The sequence below is a fragment of the Beta vulgaris genome, chromosome 8 (genome assembly GCF_026745355.1).
Source record: "Beta vulgaris subsp. vulgaris cultivar EL10 chromosome 8, EL10.2, whole genome shotgun sequence".
Lineage (NCBI taxonomy): Eukaryota > Viridiplantae > Streptophyta > Magnoliopsida > Caryophyllales > Amaranthaceae > Beta > Beta vulgaris.
Genome location: NC_079209.1, coordinates 59,343,485 through 59,362,185, shown reverse-complemented (window position 1 = coordinate 59,362,185; position 18,701 = coordinate 59,343,485). Strand labels below are relative to the sequence as shown.

Here is an 18,701-nt window from a genome sequence, read left to right as displayed (position 1 = left end):
ATTATCAAGGCGGATTGCCTTCATAGGGAAATCTGGAAAATGTGCTCGTAATCTAATCAATTGAGCAAGTAGTCTCGCAAACGCCAGGTTGCGAGTTGATAACAAGGATACATGTGACCATCTACTCGATGCGTCAATTAAAACCATAAAATATCTAAATGTTCCACATGGTGGGTGAATTGGCCCACAAATATCTCCCTGTATACGTTCCAAAAAATTGATAGATTCAAAATCTATTTTGGTTGGTGAAGGTCGTATTATCAACTTGCCTTGTGAGCAAGCAGCACATTGAAATCATTGGAAGAATCTTCTGGTTCTTCAATGAATGTCCACATGAATTTTCAATTATTTTTCGCATCATTATTGAACCAGGGTGGCCCAACCGGTCATGCCAAATAGTGAAATTATCTGCAAACTTCCTGTTTACTATGGCATATGTTTCAATTGTATTGATTTTAGTATAGTACAGACCAGTGGAAAATGCAGGTAATTTCTCCAAAATATTCTTAGTGCCTTGGGTAATATCGTGATATGAAGGTATTCAACATTTCCTTCACTTATTGTCTCAATATGATATCCATTATGGCGAATATCTTTAAAGCTCAATAAATTTCTTTGAGATTTGGGAGAATATAGTGCATCAATGATTTCAAATTTTGTTCCCATAGGCAATAATATATTTGCTCTTCCGGAGCCTTCAATTATCTTTGTGCTACCTGATATAGTACTCACACTAGTTTCTTTCATTGTCAAATAAGAGAAATATCTCTTGCTTTTTAGTATGGTATGAGTAGTTGCACTGTCTGCTAGGCATAAATCTTCACCATTCATTGCTAACTGAACTTGAGGGGCATTCATATTCTTCAAATAAATGAAATAACAATAATATATAAGAATAACTAAATAACCAAAATTTAAAAATATCATATAAATTCATAGTACTGACAAATAAAATCTAAAATAAAATAACATAATCCAAACAAAAATCCATATAAATAACTTAATAAACAAAACGAAGTTTTATTCTTTAAAAGACCATAATCTAATCTAAGGATTAATTATTCCCTTCAGGGGTGGTGAAGAAATCAGCAACTTCCAGGTGAGTTGTATTGCCACAATCAAAATCACCTTCGCCATCGTCTACACAAGATTTGTTTCTACTTTCTTTCCCTTTTGCTTCAATGATTGTTGATAGAGGTCAACCAAGTGTTTTGGTGTACGACACGTACGAGACCAATGACCTTTTCCTCCACATCTGTAACATACATTGGTCACGTTCTCATTTTTATCTTTCTCTTGTTTGTTATCATCTTTATTGTCCCCTTCTGGTGGGAATATGAATTCTGGAAATAACCACCTCGGCCTCGACCTCGACCATATCCGTATCCACGTCCACGTCCACGACCTCGACCATCCATATCCACGACCACGACCACGACCACTATTGTTGGCATGATATTTTTCTTTCCCATTATGGGATGTCGCATTCGCTTCAGGGAATGGAGCAGAACCAGTTGGACGTGATTCATGATTTTTCATCAGTAGCTCATTATTTTGCTCAGCCACAAGGAGACAAGATATAAGTTCAGAATATTTCTTAAATTCCTTTTCACGGTATTGTGTCTGCAGGACAACATTATTCGCATGAAAGGTAGTGTATGTTTTCTCTAGCATTTCTGCATCAGTGATTTTCTCTCCACATAATTTCAACTGTGAAGTAATTCTGAACATAGCCGAGTTATATTCACTTACAGACTTAAAGTCTTGTAGTCTTAAATGTAACCAGTCATAACGAGCTTTGGGTAGTATTACAGTTTTCTGGTGGTCATACCTTTCCTTTAGATTACTCCAAAGGACTTGTGGATCTTTCACAGTCAAGTACTCAATCTTAAGACCTTCATGGAGGTGGTGGCGAAGAAATATCATAGCCTTAGCTTTGTTTTGACTTGTGGCTTTATTGCCTGCTTTGATTGTGTCACCAAGGTCTTTTGCATCTAGGTGAATTTCAGCGTCTAACACCCAAGACAAATAGTTCTTTCCAGTAATATCAAGGGCCGCAAATTCAAGCTTTGTAAGGTTCGACATAGTGTACTATATACAAGTGAATATTGCGAAATTAGGACTTCATATAAAATTGTAATTCAATATTGTAGTTTAAGGGGTTCATATAGTAGGTAATGTAGGAATATAATTTGAATAAACTAATGTTACATAATATTGCTATACAAGGGCCAAGACTCAAGAATACTGATTCGAAATTCAATACATAGCATTCATCCTCAAAGTTCATCATCATCATTCATCACGTAGCATTAACTAAAATAAATCAATATTAACAAATGTTGGTGCAGCTTCATCATCATCATTCATCACGTAGCAGTCGAAATTCAATACATAAAGAGGGAAAAAAAAAATCCATACTGCAGTCACCAAAATTCATCGAGTACCAGTTTGACGACAAACTCAAAACAATATTTTCAAATAGCTTTGTTAGTAATCAAAACAGAACTCAACCACATGGATTCGACGACGCAAACGAATAAAACAAACTGAGAAATTCATACTTCCAAAAACAAAAAAATCACGTAATATAGATAAGATGATTCGAACCTTAGAGAGAATGGAGGAGACGAGATAAGCGGCGAAAGTTCGGACCTCGGGAGGCGTCAACTCGAAAGCGGTGACCCAGGGATTGTTGCAGAGGCCAAATTGACGGCGTGGAAGAGAGTGTTTCGGAAGTGTGAGCGGTTGGTGCTGATAACGTGTTGTAAATAAACAGAAGAGGAAGAGAGAATCGTGTTGTATCTTATTCCATATAGTCCAGGGTATATATATACAATACAATAGTTAGGGTTTTACTTGGAGAACAAAACCCTAGAATATCCCGGATATATTAACGGGGGTATAATGGGCATCCATATTATATTTCATAACACTTACCAAATACTCCCTCTGTTTTTTTTATCTTTCTCACTTAGAATCTTACACTATTCATGTATAGAGAGAATCTTCTCAAATGTTCTCAATTTATAAGAAAAAACATAGTCATGTGGGGTCTTGTTTGATTCGTCTCAATTAGTTATTTATTAATATTCAATCGTTATAATTTTTACTAATATATAATGAAATATATTTAAGTTTTAAAACGTGTATTGGAAGACGCGCACTGGAAAAGTAAGAATGATAAAAAAAAACAGAGGGAGTACTACTATTATGTTATATGTAGCCCTTAGGGCTATATATAAGCATTAAATGCATGTCTTAAAATGCAAATAATTTAAGATTTCATAATAATATTTCACATCATTTGAGATAATAAATGCTTGATTTAATTTTTTATTTTCATTTTAAGCACCTTATACATCACCCTAAGGGCTATGTATATCATCCCCTTTATTTTATTAGTGTTTTAACCTGGTCAAGACACTAAGGGTCCGTTTGGTAGAGTGTAAAACGTTTTCCTTGAAAACTATTTTCCTATTTTACATTGTTTGGTTTGGTGTAAAATATTAAAATGTAAAACTTGGGATGGAAAACCATTTTCCACCCCATTGAAAACATTTTCCCCCAAAATTGGAGGAAAACATTTTCCACCTCTCCTCTTTGTACATTCCTTTTACTACCTCTTTCATTTTCCTTGTTTTCCATCATTTTTTACATGCAACCAAACAATGGAAAACTAATTTTATAATTTTGTTTTCCATTGTAAATTGTTTTCCATGAAAATCATTTTACATTGAAAATGTTTTACATCCAACCAAACGGAGCCTAAGAGTTACTTAAAGAGTTTCCGCAGAGAAACGCCTTAATATTTATGTTTTCAATCGTTTTACTAAATTGGGCTTCGTTGTTTAAAATAGTTGTATCACAGGCCAGGTTGTAATACGGGCTGGGTTTAATTTTTGCAATCTTTTTACTAAATGTACTTCCTCATATTGCCAATTTGCCATAGTACTTGTACTTCTAGTAAAAAGCTAAAAATAATATTCCTAATCTACAATTTATCAAAGTAGGGGTCTTAAATTAAATGGATTCGGTTAGACTTTATCAAATTCAAATTAAATTTAAAAAATTTAGACTCGAGAAATTGAGTTCGATATGATCTGAACTTTCTTTTTGAGTTTAATCCAGTCCAGTTCAAATTATATGCTTCCTCTTCTGTAAATAAGTGAAATGTTCCTATATTTTATATGACAATTTTTTTAGAGAAGTGTTTCACTTATTGCAAATGGAGGAAATATAATCTCCCCAAAAAAATTAGTCTCAAACCGTTTTCACATGATCGGAAACTAAAAAGTTACAAACTTAATTGCAAAATTAATTTTTAAAGCAAAATGGAGTGTGTATATATTAAAACTAATAACATCATTCCATATGAGTAGCTACATCAATTTCAAAAAGAGTTTTAAAGTCTATAAATAATATGCAAATTGCAAAATGGAAGAACTGAATTCCAAAATAATAATTAAAAAAAGGCTTTTTAACAATCGGTAATATCTAAACACTCATTGCAATAGTCCATACATTTGCACACAACAATCCATCTAGGGTAACTTTAGAGTTTAGACTATCTATGGTTGGAGATTTATGTAACAGGACAATAACTTTGGATTGGGTTATATAAATGCTATAAAAAAATTCGGACTGAATTCGACTTTGGACTCCACAATGTTGAGTCCAAGTCCTATCTGAAGCCTTTTGGACTCAAAAATTTGAGTCAGGTCTAACCCAAATTTTTCCAGTCCATAATCAAATTCAAACAAGTTTAGATTAGACTGAATTAAACTCTAAATTTTTTTGAAATCCGCTTACATCTTTACCTCAAATAAGTATGCACACGCCCACCTCTAAGTCGTGATGATGTATGATTTTAGAGTTTGTTAGCTGAGAGGTGGGCGTGTGCATACTTTGAGGTAAAAGTGTAAGCGGATTGCAAAAAATTTTAGAGTTTAAGTCAGTCTAATCTAATTCAGTCTAATTTTAGAGTTTATTTCAGGAGGATTTGGAGCAACACCAGTACAAACTAGTGCCAATGCAGTTGGCAATGGATCCAAAAAATCAACTTCAGCTTTTATATGAGGTTTCAACATCCTAAAGTCACCCAAAAAGAAAAAATTGACAACAATAAAACTTGCGGCCACATGATTAATATTATTATTAGGGGTACTTATATAAATAAAAGGAGTCATTTATAGTTTAATATTATTAATCGTACAAAAGACTTGTTGTATTGTCGTATATATCAGTAAGATAATTGATATTATGTTAATAATCGTTATAGATGATTTTAAACGATCTCCCATACATCATACATTATCATGACTCGTGAATGAGGCTCGGTATCATTTTTAGATTTTACCGTTGATTTTCTTTAACAGTGTGTTGCCATTTGTCATCGTTCATTGGCTAAGCCTAATATGTCCTACATGTTGGATATACAAGTTCATCCTTTGAATCAATGAAACCCAAAAAGTATAAACAAGCACATTTTAAATACTGCACCACAAAAATTGTAGGGCAGGTAATGATTGTTAGATGTGTGATCAATAAAGGAACCGAATATATCACTTTAAGGCACGGAAATTATGTTTTCTTATTACTTCCTCTGTTGCTTTTTACTCGCTATACTTCTCATTTCACGGACTCCTAGGCAATTTTTGGAGAAGAGAGAGGTAGAGAGTAAAAAGAAAAGGGATCCATGTGGGAGGAGAGAGATAGAGAGAGTTTATTGCCCAAAAAAGAAGTGTAGCAAGTAATGTGAAACTTCCCATAATGGAAAGTGTAGCGAGTAAAAAGAAACGGAGGAAGTAGTTTAAGTTCGCCCCTCTAGGATCATCGAGTTAACACGAAATAACTAATAAGAAACAATGAAGAAAACAATTCACAAGATGATCTTCTATGTGAATCAACAATAACTTTGTGTTTGTTGTTTGTGAAAAACACTAGAGAGGAAATCCAAAGGTTTCTCTCAAGCAAAGCACGTTTTTTAGGAATATGAAAAACTGATTTCTATTCCTCTCTCCTCATATGAATGACAAAGGTCATATATAAATATTACCTTCATAGATTAGAGTTGTTATTACCTTAATATCCCTTTAATCCTCTAAATAAGAGTCCCAATCGACATTAAAAGGATAACATACACAATACAACGATTATATTTCACACAAAATTTCGCAATCCAAAACAGAACACACGTTGCGACCCGCGATACAGATCGTGAGTCGCGACAGTGCGCTGGTCGCGACCCGCGATACAGATCGTGAATCACGACAGTGCGCTGGTCGCGACCCGCGACAGATGTCGTGACCCGCGACGGTCCCCTAATCGCGACCCGGGACGAACCTCCTATTTTGCTTGATTGTTTCATGTGTTTTTTGCGTTTTCTAATATTAGCATACTAAACCTCCTCCTCTTCTAGTATAAGACCATATGAGCTTATAAAACCCATTACACTATAAATGTTCCAACAATGATTTATGGGGTATGAAGTGCTAATGTGGACGACGATATTTGATTTCAAATCTTATATGTACGCTATTTTACAGGTGCCTTTACTTCACTTAAATCAACCTGAACTTATATGAACTTGATCAAACTTATTAAAATTTATAATTAATTTATTGAAACTTATTGAATTTCATTAGGGTGTTGAAACTTGTTTAAACTTAATTAAACTTATCTTAACTTAACAAAGCTTATTTTAACCAATTTAACTTGAAACTTGTTTTCTCTAAGGTAAAGAAAATGCACCTCATATAATAATTCTATCATCATTTAAACTGCATGATGTTCCGAAGAATAAGAGAAACGCTTTCTCCCCTTGTTGCATATTGAGTATTGACATACTAAAAGTATAATATACTGATAGAGTATAAATCTATTTCTGGGGCCTCAACAATCAGCTTAAGCTTTTGGTTGAATTGGTCATTTGATAAGGTATCAAGAACCAGCGTGACAAAAAGGTCACGGGTTCGAATCTCATCCACCCCTCCTTTCTCAGTGGAATATTTAGCGCCAGGTATGGGAGACCTGTGTTGCATCCACACTTCAAGCCCAGAGGGCTCTTGCGTGAGGGGGCGTGATAGAGTATAAATCTATTCTTGGGGCCTCAACCATCAGCTTAAGCTTTTGGTTGAGTTGGTCCTTTGACATATACAACAAAATCTAATATTCATGATATTCCCAATATATCTAATGTTATATACATTTGTTTCGTCCAATTTATTTGCTTCATTATTATTTTGGAATATCTCAGATATCCTTGTGATATATAGATATATTACCCTTAAGGTTTAGGCATTAATAAATTTAAGGAGTCCTAATTCTCAACACACCCCATCGCTATTTTTCTACTCTTAATACTAAAATGTGTGGAGTAGCACATCTTCATTTCATAAAGTGGAAGCTTTTCCATATCAGTTCCTATTACGAAATATGTGTCATTTATCACATTTTATGCATGTTTCATGCTCCATGAAAGAAGAATTTAGCTACTTGCCACCTCCACCTTTAATAGATAGGGTTACGAATTAAAGAAGAATCAAAAACGCTTTTTTGGGGGAAGAAGAACTAATTAAAGTGAACATTGTCATGTTTTAGAAAACTCTGCATTATAATAATGGACTACTGAAGGAATGATGTTCTCGACTTTAGTGCAATTACTAAATATAACATGGATCATATTACGGGGATAATAAATTCATTAAATTGGATCGTGTATATATATATATATATATATATATATATATATATATATATATATATAGGGTTAGTAAATAATAAACCCGAAGCCCAATTAAATGGATCATACAATGCAAGGTCACATTTAAACAATCAGGATCAACAAAAGAAAGAGATAGAGTACATGAAGGACTCTAGGGGTGGTCGGCCAAAGAGAAAGGAGGAGGATTCCTAACCTAATATGTTCTTATAATTAGGTGGGGAAATTAGAAAATAAAGCAGTCAGGTTTTCTCTTACTATTTCTCTCTCCTCTTTCTCTGATCTCTTTCTCCAAAAGTCACGTAATACTGCTCCAAGAAATGGAATAATCCTTCTTCCTTCCAACTAACATTGGTGGAGTGTTGATTTGGATTGGTGGACCTAGTATAGAAATCTCAATTATGGTTCTATCTCCGGATCTCGAAGAGCTTTGTGGAAATCACACATCAAAGGTTAATTTTTAACTATTATGTAATCCTTAAATGTATATACATGAGATCCTGTTTTAAGTGCTTATGAATGTATTTCATGAAATTTTGCTTATAGTACTTATAATCCTACAACTACATCCTATACCTTGCTAATCCACCTCAATTAAATGAATGGGTCGACCCCCTTTTTTAAGGATTTAACAAAATCCACCTCTCTCTCATTTTGAAACGACAATGCGTTATTCAGTGGGTTTGGCTGCATGATCAACAAAAGCGTGAAAGACAAATTAATTATATTAAGATATAAGTAACTCTTTCAATTCATATAAGTAAACCCTAATAATTTTCTAAGACAATTAACCCCAACAATTATAAATAATCACTAATATATTAATAAATAAATCCAATAGTTATAATAACCCCTAGTATATTAATAAGTAACCCCTACTATATTAATAGTAATCAAACAATATAATTATAATAAGCAATTATATTGATTAGTAACCTCAAATTATAATAGCTAACCTTTTATGTGGATTGGCCACACCATCAACAATTAATGGTGTGGCTAGCCAATATAAAAAAAATATGTCTATTACATATAATGAACTGACTATTGTAATATTTGTATTGCTCAATTAGCACTACTTAATGATTTGAACAAGTTCTAAACATTATATATAACACTAGACAAATTATACTGGTTTTGAAGTAGTTCCCAAAAGAAAGCGCATATCAAGCTTGACAATTTTTTTTGTGGAAACCATAATAGATTAATTCTCAATTCGTCTATGGTTGTTCATCGTGTTGCTGCTTTTCTACAAGATTCAATCACATCTTGACAATTGTTATCTTAAATTATGTAGTAGTAGAAATTAGAAAAATTTACATATATAAAGTATATGTTATAACATATGTGAGAAAGAATAAATAATGAATGCAAAAAACAATAAAAGAACACACATATTAACGTGGTTCACCAACGGATTGTTGGCTACATCCACGAACAGAGAGAGAATACTTTTATTGATCTCGAGGAAAATCAGAATTACAGATTTGATCAATGTTCTAATCGATACAAAAGAATTAGGTTAAAAACCGATTTATAACCCGACTCGAAATCATCAAACTCCCGTCAAAATCACACTCGTCCGGTCGAGTGCGCAAGCCAAAATCACCAGCAAACAACGAATATCTCGCCCGACCACTTGGGCCAAACCGCCTGGATAGCCGGGTAAGCTCACAGACTCGCCATTTTGCTCCAAACTTCACCGGATTCAAGGCACATATATTACCGTATATATAAGTTAAATTATGTATTAAGGATCAAGGTTGTCCCGCCGATAGTTGTAAGGGCCCTCCTTTTACTCTTATGATAGGAGTTCGATTCTCATCCTTTACAAAAAGATCCTCAATTTCTCCCCCTTCTTACAAGAAAATTCTCCGAAATTTTTTACCTATAAACCGATAAATTATGGTTGAAAGTTGACTATGCCTTGGAGACTTTGGAATAATGAAAGAACAAAAATATCGAGTGTCACACATCATTGCTCAATTGGTGTAGATGTTCTTAACTACTTGGATAATTCTATAAGGTCGCCGACTAAATTGGACATTGTGTCATGTGTGTGATTATAAAAGGATTCAAAAAATTTCTAACTTGTAGTACTAGCAAAAGATGATGTAAACGACTAAACGTGTATGGAGCAATTAACAAGGCTAATAATTGAAGCAAAATAGCGAACCAATAATTGTTAGGAGTAGAAAATAAAAGAAATAAAGGAGGTTTAATAAGCCACCCAACAAACTTCCAAATATAGTCAACCAAGTCAACATTCAAATTATGAGAGACTCAAAAAACTTCATTGATGGATTATTAATTTTCTTCAATTGTGGAAATATATTTTGAAGTTGAAGTTGACCTTTATATTAGTCAAAATATTTCTTGATAAATTCCGAGTACAATGTACTACACTTTAAAGTAGTGGAGTATGATTTATAGTTTCAACCTACCACAAGTCAAACAAAAGCAATTTATAGATTGACCTGTGATTATGTTAAGATCATGGAGTAATCATATTTATCTTGATTATATGTGGTAGGCAGGTATAACTACACACTTTAGTTGTAGTTCGGTTTAATATATTTGGTTGTACTTTATTTTATAATATTACTTCCAATATTTTTTTCTTTAATCACTACTATACTCAATATTCAATTGATATTCACTTTTATTAAGGCAATTATTTTATCTGTTTATAAATAGTTGCACCGTTTCATGTTTTCATGCTTGTCGATGTATGGTTTTAAACGTTAATATCTTCAATTATCAATAAGAAAAAATTATAAAAAGTTAACATTAAAAAAATATACATTGAGACGAATCTAACAAGATTCCATATGACTATGTTTTTTATAATTAAAAAATATAAATCACCAAAGATAATCAAAGTGTAAGATGTGAATAGAAAATACTATGCAAATTAAATGGTGCAACTATTTCTAAACGGAGGAAATATAAAGCAACTATATATTTCAAGATAAAGTTATGTTAGTAATTATAAGATGAAGAATATGCCATTAATTAATCTCTAGAGTGCTTTGTATTTTATAATCTAACTAGTGAGTGTCCCGGGCGATGCTCCGGGTTGTTTCTTTTCTTAGGAAAAAATTGATCACAATAGTCTATTATCATTACCATTAATGTGTTAGGTATCTAACTACTTGTATAGTCTAATGAGATATAATTACAAGACCTTATTATATTTTATTTTGAAATATTAATCAATGATGTTATGTTGGATCAATGGTTAAGCTATCACTTTTCCTTTCAAAGGTCACATGTTCGATACCTTCTAACCACACAACATTATTTTTTTATTTGAGAGGTCGTTTGACATGAAAATAGAGCACATGCATTAGAATCTTAGAGGAGAGTGCCACATGGCACATAGACGTTCTTACGAACGCCTTTTAATATATTAGTATAGATAAGAAATTAATAACATATGTTATGAGGGAGAATGTGATAAGCAATGAGGTCGACAACTCACAAGAGGTGCAAGCCGTGCAACTTACACTAATCATTCTTGATTTCCTTCTAATTGCTACTCCCTCCGTCCCATAATATAAGTCCCCTTTCCTTTTAAAGTGTCCCAAAATATAAGTCTTGTTTCTATTTTCAATCAATAATTATACCCAAAATACCTCATGAAAATAATTTAACTCCCAAAAAGTCCTATAATTTCAGCTTTCAATGCACCATTATTAATGATAAAATAGAATCTCATAACCCATTAAACTCCTCTACACATTAAACTATGCAATATTAATGTTAAGTTTTTATTTTTTGTTAAAAAGAAAGTAACAATAAAACTGTTTTCCAATAAAAATGAATCTTTTTATTTAAATAAAACAAGATTCTAGTTTATCTTAATTCCCGTGTAAAAACAGAATCAAGACTTATATTATGGGACGGAGGGAGTATATTTTTTTAATGGTTAATTCAATGTTCATAAAAAATTTAGTTGCCTAATTTAGTATTAGTAGTAGTAACCCTTCTAACTTATTTTCCTCAAATCCTCAATATCAATAATTTAGTATGAAGCGCTCCATAGAACTATAGAAGAATTAACATAATGCAATGGTGTACATTTACTATATATCCAATTTGTCACTAACAACATGTTGAAGAGAAATATGAAAAAATAATTTTGTACATTTATTTTCTAATATTAGTTTTCAAAGTAGTATAATCTCTATTATATAAGTTAGGGGAGTTATTGTGTCTCCTTATGAAAAGACTTATATATCCCTAATTGAAACATAAAAAAAAACTATTCAAAATTTATATTCATTTCTTGAATTACAATTATGCATAATAAGGAAAGTTAATGAGAAAAGTAACATGAAAAAGTTTAAGATTACCATTAAAAGAGTACTTATGATGAGAAAATTAACATAATAAAGAAATTTTCCAACATTTATAAACTTACAAATACAAAGTTTTCTTTTATCTAAATATTCAATAACAATTATAAAGAACATAAATAAAAAATTCATAAAATTACCGAGAAGAAAAGAGTATAACTCATCTATGTATTTTTCGATTTCATCATAATTGTCGTAGTCAAGATGTTATTCAAGCGAAATAGTTAAACTTAATGAGAAAAAGTAAATATAAATAAACTTTTCTTCTTCATTTTCAATCGTATGTTTTGTAAAAATAAATTGTAAGTATGAAATATATATTTACTTTTCACATTGATATTAATGTTTTTTTACAATTCGAATATTAATATTAATATATTGTCGCATGTATCGCGATTCGCATGCATATATACGAACTTAGTATTAATAATTTTATGTTTATCCTACATCACATATCATATTATTTGTATGATTATCACACCAAAAACTAGTAACTAACAATAATATTGAAAACCCCCTTAAGTTTGGACTCTAATCTTTGAATGTGACACCACTTGTGAACCCCCCAAAAAACTAACAATGCCAACTTGACCCGGATCCGAATATGATGATCATGATGTCATACGTGACCTAAAGATGACGCTAATATTAAACCACCAAAATTAAATCCATACAAAATACCTAATAAGACAAAAACATGAGAAAATTACAAAGCAAAAAAAATAATAAAAATGATGAAATAAGAATGATTGCATGGTAGGGCACCCTTTGATCTTAGGGAAAATAAAAATGATTAAAAAAGAAAAAGGCCCATATGATCTAGGAGAAGGCAAGGGGGAGACAAAAGTAGGCCCAAAATTGGGCCCACTATTCTATTAAGGTCCAAAGCTCGATGTCCTTTACACACATGTAAAAGAGCTTAAAGTAGGAAGAGAAGAGTACTATATGTATTGGGATACCTTCCCTAATTCTCTCATTCTAAGGGTCCTACAAACCGCCCATTTAATAGCTCCAAAAATTTAAAGGCACTCTATACTTTTCTCCAACCCTACGGGAAAACTATTTTTAGGGGAGGTGTGTTTCAATGATCTTTAATATGTTCAAGTAATTATTATGAAAAAAGTATGATTAAGATGAAATTAAAGATGCATGTAGTTTGTTCCGTAGAGAAAACGAGAAGTAAGGAGAATTATTAGTTACTTTATTTGATTTATCTTTTGAGATATATGCAATCGTTAAATCTGTATTTAAGAATTTAAGAGTGGAGTGTGCGTCTTGGATGCAATATGTTATATTATGAATGACATATAATTTAACAAGAATAATGACATGAACTATACAAATAATGACATGAATTTTATGTCACTTTGTCATTTATTTCATGTCATTTGGAATTTTCTTTTACCAAAAAAAAAACAATGATTTCTAGATTGTTACACCACATATTATAGTATAACGGCTACTCCTAAGAGCAACTAAAATGACAAATTATAACCACTTGTAGCTTTATGTGTCACATCAGATTTTCAAACTACAACATTTTCAAACTACAACCTCTTCCAATAGAAAGCTACAACCACTTGTAGTTTTTGTAGATTCCAATGAAAAGCTACAATCAGTGCAAAGTGAAAAGTGAGGTCACAAAAGTAAAACAAAACAAGTAGCTTTGTGGAGCTACTTGACTTCTCCAAGCAACAACATATTTTTCACTCGAACAAGTAAGCAACCAGCTCCAACTATCTAATATTTGCAAGTTCGTTGGGACCTTAAATGGTCCCTGGAGTTGCTCTAAGAATTTTTGTTTGAGAATATATGTAACACTCATTATAAACTCCTAAGATTGCATGTAAAACTCTAATTTAATTGCATGTTAATGATGTTATGTAACGAGGTAACTAGATGCCACTAGACAATTACTTCTCATTCTAAATATTGGAGTTAGTACTTATTAACAATATCATGTTTCAATATCATTTGCCCAAAAAAGAAACAAAATCATTATTATTTCCATTTTGCTAAAGCTAATTAGCTGAGATGATTACGAGGTTGCAAAGTAGAGAGAATAGGAAATAAAGAAGCATGTGCAATTGTGCATGAACGGAACACACATGCACGCAAAGCACAACGATGGTAATAATAACCATTATGATTTTTCAGCTGTGAAGATTGTACGCAAAGCATAGCGCAATAAAATTAATTACTGTATATCGATCTTCTTTTACAAATATTAGTTAAAAAGTTTTAGCATAGCCAACAAATAGGGGCGGCTTTTAGCATGTTCAACATGTTCCATGGAACAGGGTCCCTTATTTGTGAGGGTCTCAAAATAGAGAAAGTTTTAATTATATATTATATTAAATTTCTATTTCATAATATGATTATGTGAAATATGGATGAGCTCTTATATTATTGAATTCTTCAAATACGAGATCGCACAGGGCCTCTATATAGTTCGAGACGGACCTGCCAACAAATTAATGCCTTTTTTTCCTAAGACTAATTAAGTGATATAATTATGGATTTATGATTGACGAATTGAAGTGTCCTTGGTGATTACAATGCCTATGGGATTGGTTTCCACCGAAAAGAATCAAAGATGGTAATGTCAAGGAAAAGCTTGTTGCGTAGTCAATACGTGATACCTCTAGGAGAATAGGTTTGGGTTGAATTGTGAGCTGAATAGAGGAAAATAGGTGCTAATTAACGCGGCGGTTTTTTTGGGTTGAACTGTGAGTTGAATCGAATTAAATTGACGTATTGAACTAATATTATGAGAGAAAATTAGCTAAATTGAACTTATATTGTGAGAGAAAACTAGGTGAATTAAACTAAAATGAACTAAAACTGTGTCCAAGAGAATAAAAGCCTAAAAGTATGTCCATTATGTTATTTTGGATTTATTTAGATTGAGCTATGTGTATTTAAAAAAATAACTCTCAATATACCCTTTTCTAAACTTGAAATATTCAACAATTTGGTTAGAAGGTATGGGTAACAATACAGATAGTGGTAAAGTGAGAAACTGTAAAAGAAGGGAGAAATATGAGGATTTAAGATTGAACATTCAAGTAAAGTGTATATATAACTTTTTTTATGTGTGTGATTTTTAGCTCATAGATTAATTATTAAGATTTGTATATCATAAAATACACTAATGACTTGTTAATTAGAGTATTAATTGGAGTTTAAATTTATTAAATATTGCCAAGATATGTGCTAAGTAGGAAGGTGTCAAGTTTGGATAATTTATATATCTCAATTATAAATTATTTTAAAATAATTCTAACTTTGAGGGATATCTTTTCCAATCAAACTCATATTACAATCTACCTATAACTTTGAGCATGTTTCTTATCTACCTGTGGTTTTTAGATCTCAGCTTTTGAAAATCAAACACAAATTTATAAAAAACATTAAATTATCTTTAATTTCTTTTTTTAGTTTTCAAAAGTAACATGATTGATATAATTATGACTAATTATTAAGGCTTATACAACCTACTATCATATAACTTCTAAAATCTTTGAACCAATAAAAATAGAATAAGGCAAAAGCTAACGGACGCCCCGGGAGTGCTAGATAAGAAATATATTGTTTTACTTAATTACTCATATTTAAATAAAATAATATAATAATGTATAATTTTAATGCAATGCAATGCATTTAAATGTTTTGGTTGAAATTAAATGTCTTTCCCTTTCCTTTTGAAAAATATTAAATATTTTGCATTAGAATTATATATTATTTTATTATTATGTATATATAAATATGAGTAATTAAGGGTATGTTCTCCCCAGCTTATTTTCAGTTCAGTTCAGTTCAGTTCAGCTCCATTCTGTTATAACCATTTTGTTAAATATTATTATTATGTCGGTATAATTTATTTTACTAATTACTCTTATTATTATTATTATTATTATTATTATTATTATTTATTTTTATATCATTACTATTAAGTATTATTATTATTTCTATATATTATTTTGTTTATTATATCTTTACTCATTATTATTAGTATTATTATTAGGAGGAACATGGTTTAGGTCAAAGCGCAAATAACCCACGTTTTTTAGCCCATAAACCAATCAAATCGCGTCAAAACAGTTTATGATGCAATTTTCGCGGTCCAATCCAATCATTATTTTTAATTACTAAATATTATTATATTATTAAAATCGTAATATTAATTTACTTCTTAGATATTATTGTTATTATATAATCACCATCAAGTATTAATATATTAATACAAATAATATAAATTAATTATTATTAATTTATGATTATTAATATTATTTATTTATAACTCTCATTTTAAAATATCCAAAATACTATTATTATTATTATTCATTATTATTACTTATTATTATAATTAATTATTATTTAATATTCATATTATTATTGTTTAAATATTATTTATATATTTATTACATTAAATTAATTCAATTCAATTTAATTCAATTCAATTCAATTCAGTTCAGTTCAGTTCAGTTCAGTTTAGTTTAGTTTAGTTTTGTTTAGTTCAGTTCAGTTCAGTTCAGCTCTCTTCAGTTCAGTTCAGTTCAGTTCAGTTGTTTTATGCCGAAGAGAACAGGCCCTAAGTAGAACAATATATTTCTTATCTAGCGCCTCGGGCATCCGTTAGCAAGATCCTTATATCAATGTTACCATATGAATATACTAGTTTTTATATGCACGCGATGCGTGCGAAAATACGTAGAATTTTTTTTTTAAGGAATGTAAAAAATTAAATTAATTGTTAGTTATATTTAATAAATTAGAATATTTGAATTGTTGATGGTTTTTTTTATAATGTCTTTTTTTATTTTTTAAATTAATTAGGTAGTTTTCTTTTTTATTTTTAAATTAGAGTAAGCAGTTAGAATAGAAATGTAATGAGGGTAAAATGGGCTTTCTAATATTTTGGTGTCCTACCCCTCTTCCCATATAGAATAGAGATGAACCCTTAACTAACCGTTGTTTTTTCTATTTCTTTTTTCACTTTATTTCCTTGTCTGTCTAGTCCTAGCGAGTTAGAACTTGTTACATTATCATTTTTTTTATCCATATGAGCCACAAAGGCCATACAAAGAAAGGGAAGGGAGGCTCGAACTTGACTCTACTGTTCACAACTCTTCAATCTTAACCACTTGGTCATACCTTTTACTAAATTAATAGTTTATAATTATCTTTTGAAAAGACACGTACAACCAATTCATTGTTAATATTATTAGAAAATAAAGAATCATTGAGATTATACTATACTATAAGAAAGTCGACAATAATTTGGATTACATATCGTTAATTTTCCAAAAATTGGCAGTGGACTTAAACTAACGTAACAGTTTGGATGAGCATAAATAAAAACATCGAGTTCTCATTCTCAGATCTGCTAATGTCAGTCACGCGATCAAAGCATGTGACTTTTTATTCCCGCCAACTGTTTGCGTCGACAGTTAATATGGAGTAGTTTTTATTTATGGTCCTACTAACTAACCTTTCCAATTATTTTCCATCAGTGTACGTACGTAGTAGATCAGGAGCGTTGTGTTATTTATATTAAGCACATCTCTTGTAATGTTAGGATGATAAAATTCATTGGCTCTAACACAATAGCATGTTGGAGGAGCGTTTGATCATATATAAGGTTGATAGGGTTTAATTCTAAAACTAATTAATGACGATAGGTGAAGTAAACCAACTAATAATCTATGTGTTAGTCGTTCTCTCTAATTCTTCGATATAACTAAGAAGACTATTTCTTAACTTACATGTGAGTTACGCTCTTAACCTAGGAGAAATTGATGAGAGTTTTGAGTATTTCTCACAAGAATAAGGGGGTTCTAAAAGCTAGTTTTATGCAAATTGTGCATAAAGTACGTACATTTGATATTAATAGTAGTTTCTTATAGAAGAGTAAAGATAAATGTAAGTTATGTCTACTTCTTAAATCCAAATTTAATCTTTCTTGAAAAAAATTTTTGTTTACAATCTAATCTATATCATGCGAAAGCTTTAGGTGAGGCGAACATACCACCAAATTGATGTGACGAATTTCATATATAGGGGTCTGGGTCTTAGATTTTGTCGCAAATTTCAAAATTTTATTCCTAGATTTTGGGCTTTATGTCTCAAATATTGGACTTCGAGTCTCAAAAATAGACTTCGTATCATGCTTCAATTGCTCCGTTCTACATACACGCAGTATTTCCTTCCTACATGTTACCAATATACCACTTTATTCCTTAGTATCTTTAACTATATGTGAGTAAAAATTATAAAAAGTTGATCTTATAATAGTATGCATTAAGACGAATCAAATAAAATTCTATATTTTTTCTTATATTATATTTGTGAGTTAATATAGGATAAGGTTGGTACATGAATAGTGATTATTATGGAAATGTTACATGTACTTGAAAATGGAGGAAATAAATTAGACCCCGAGCCTCGATTTTGAGATTTACTTCTCTTATTACAATTTATTTGGTCTCATGTGGTTTACAGGTTTAAGATAGACTTCGAGTCTCATATTTTTTTTGGTCCTATTACGAGGAGTTTCCCACCGCCTTCAGCAAGTGGACTAATCTTCTGCGGGAGTTTGCATGGCTGGGTACCTC

At 31.2% G+C, this 18,701-nt stretch overlaps 1 protein-coding gene across 1 annotated transcript; it reads right to left on the bottom strand.

The window, feature by feature from the left end:
* Positions 1-1,140: 1,140 nt before the first annotated feature.
* On the bottom strand, positions 1,141-2,168 carry LOC125492403 (uncharacterized). Its single transcript, XM_048634855.2, has one exon. The coding sequence runs from the start codon at positions 2,083-2,085 to the stop codon at positions 1,141-1,143; it is 945 nt and encodes a 314-aa protein (XP_048490812.2). The 5' UTR covers positions 2,086-2,168.
* Between the last annotated feature and the right edge of the window lie 16,533 nt (positions 2,169-18,701).

Excerpts from the sequence above, each read along its gene's own strand:
- LOC125492403 (XM_048634855.2), bottom strand. The coding sequence starts at position 2,085 with ATGTCGAACCTTACAAAGCTTGAATTTGCGGCCCTTGATATTACTGGA.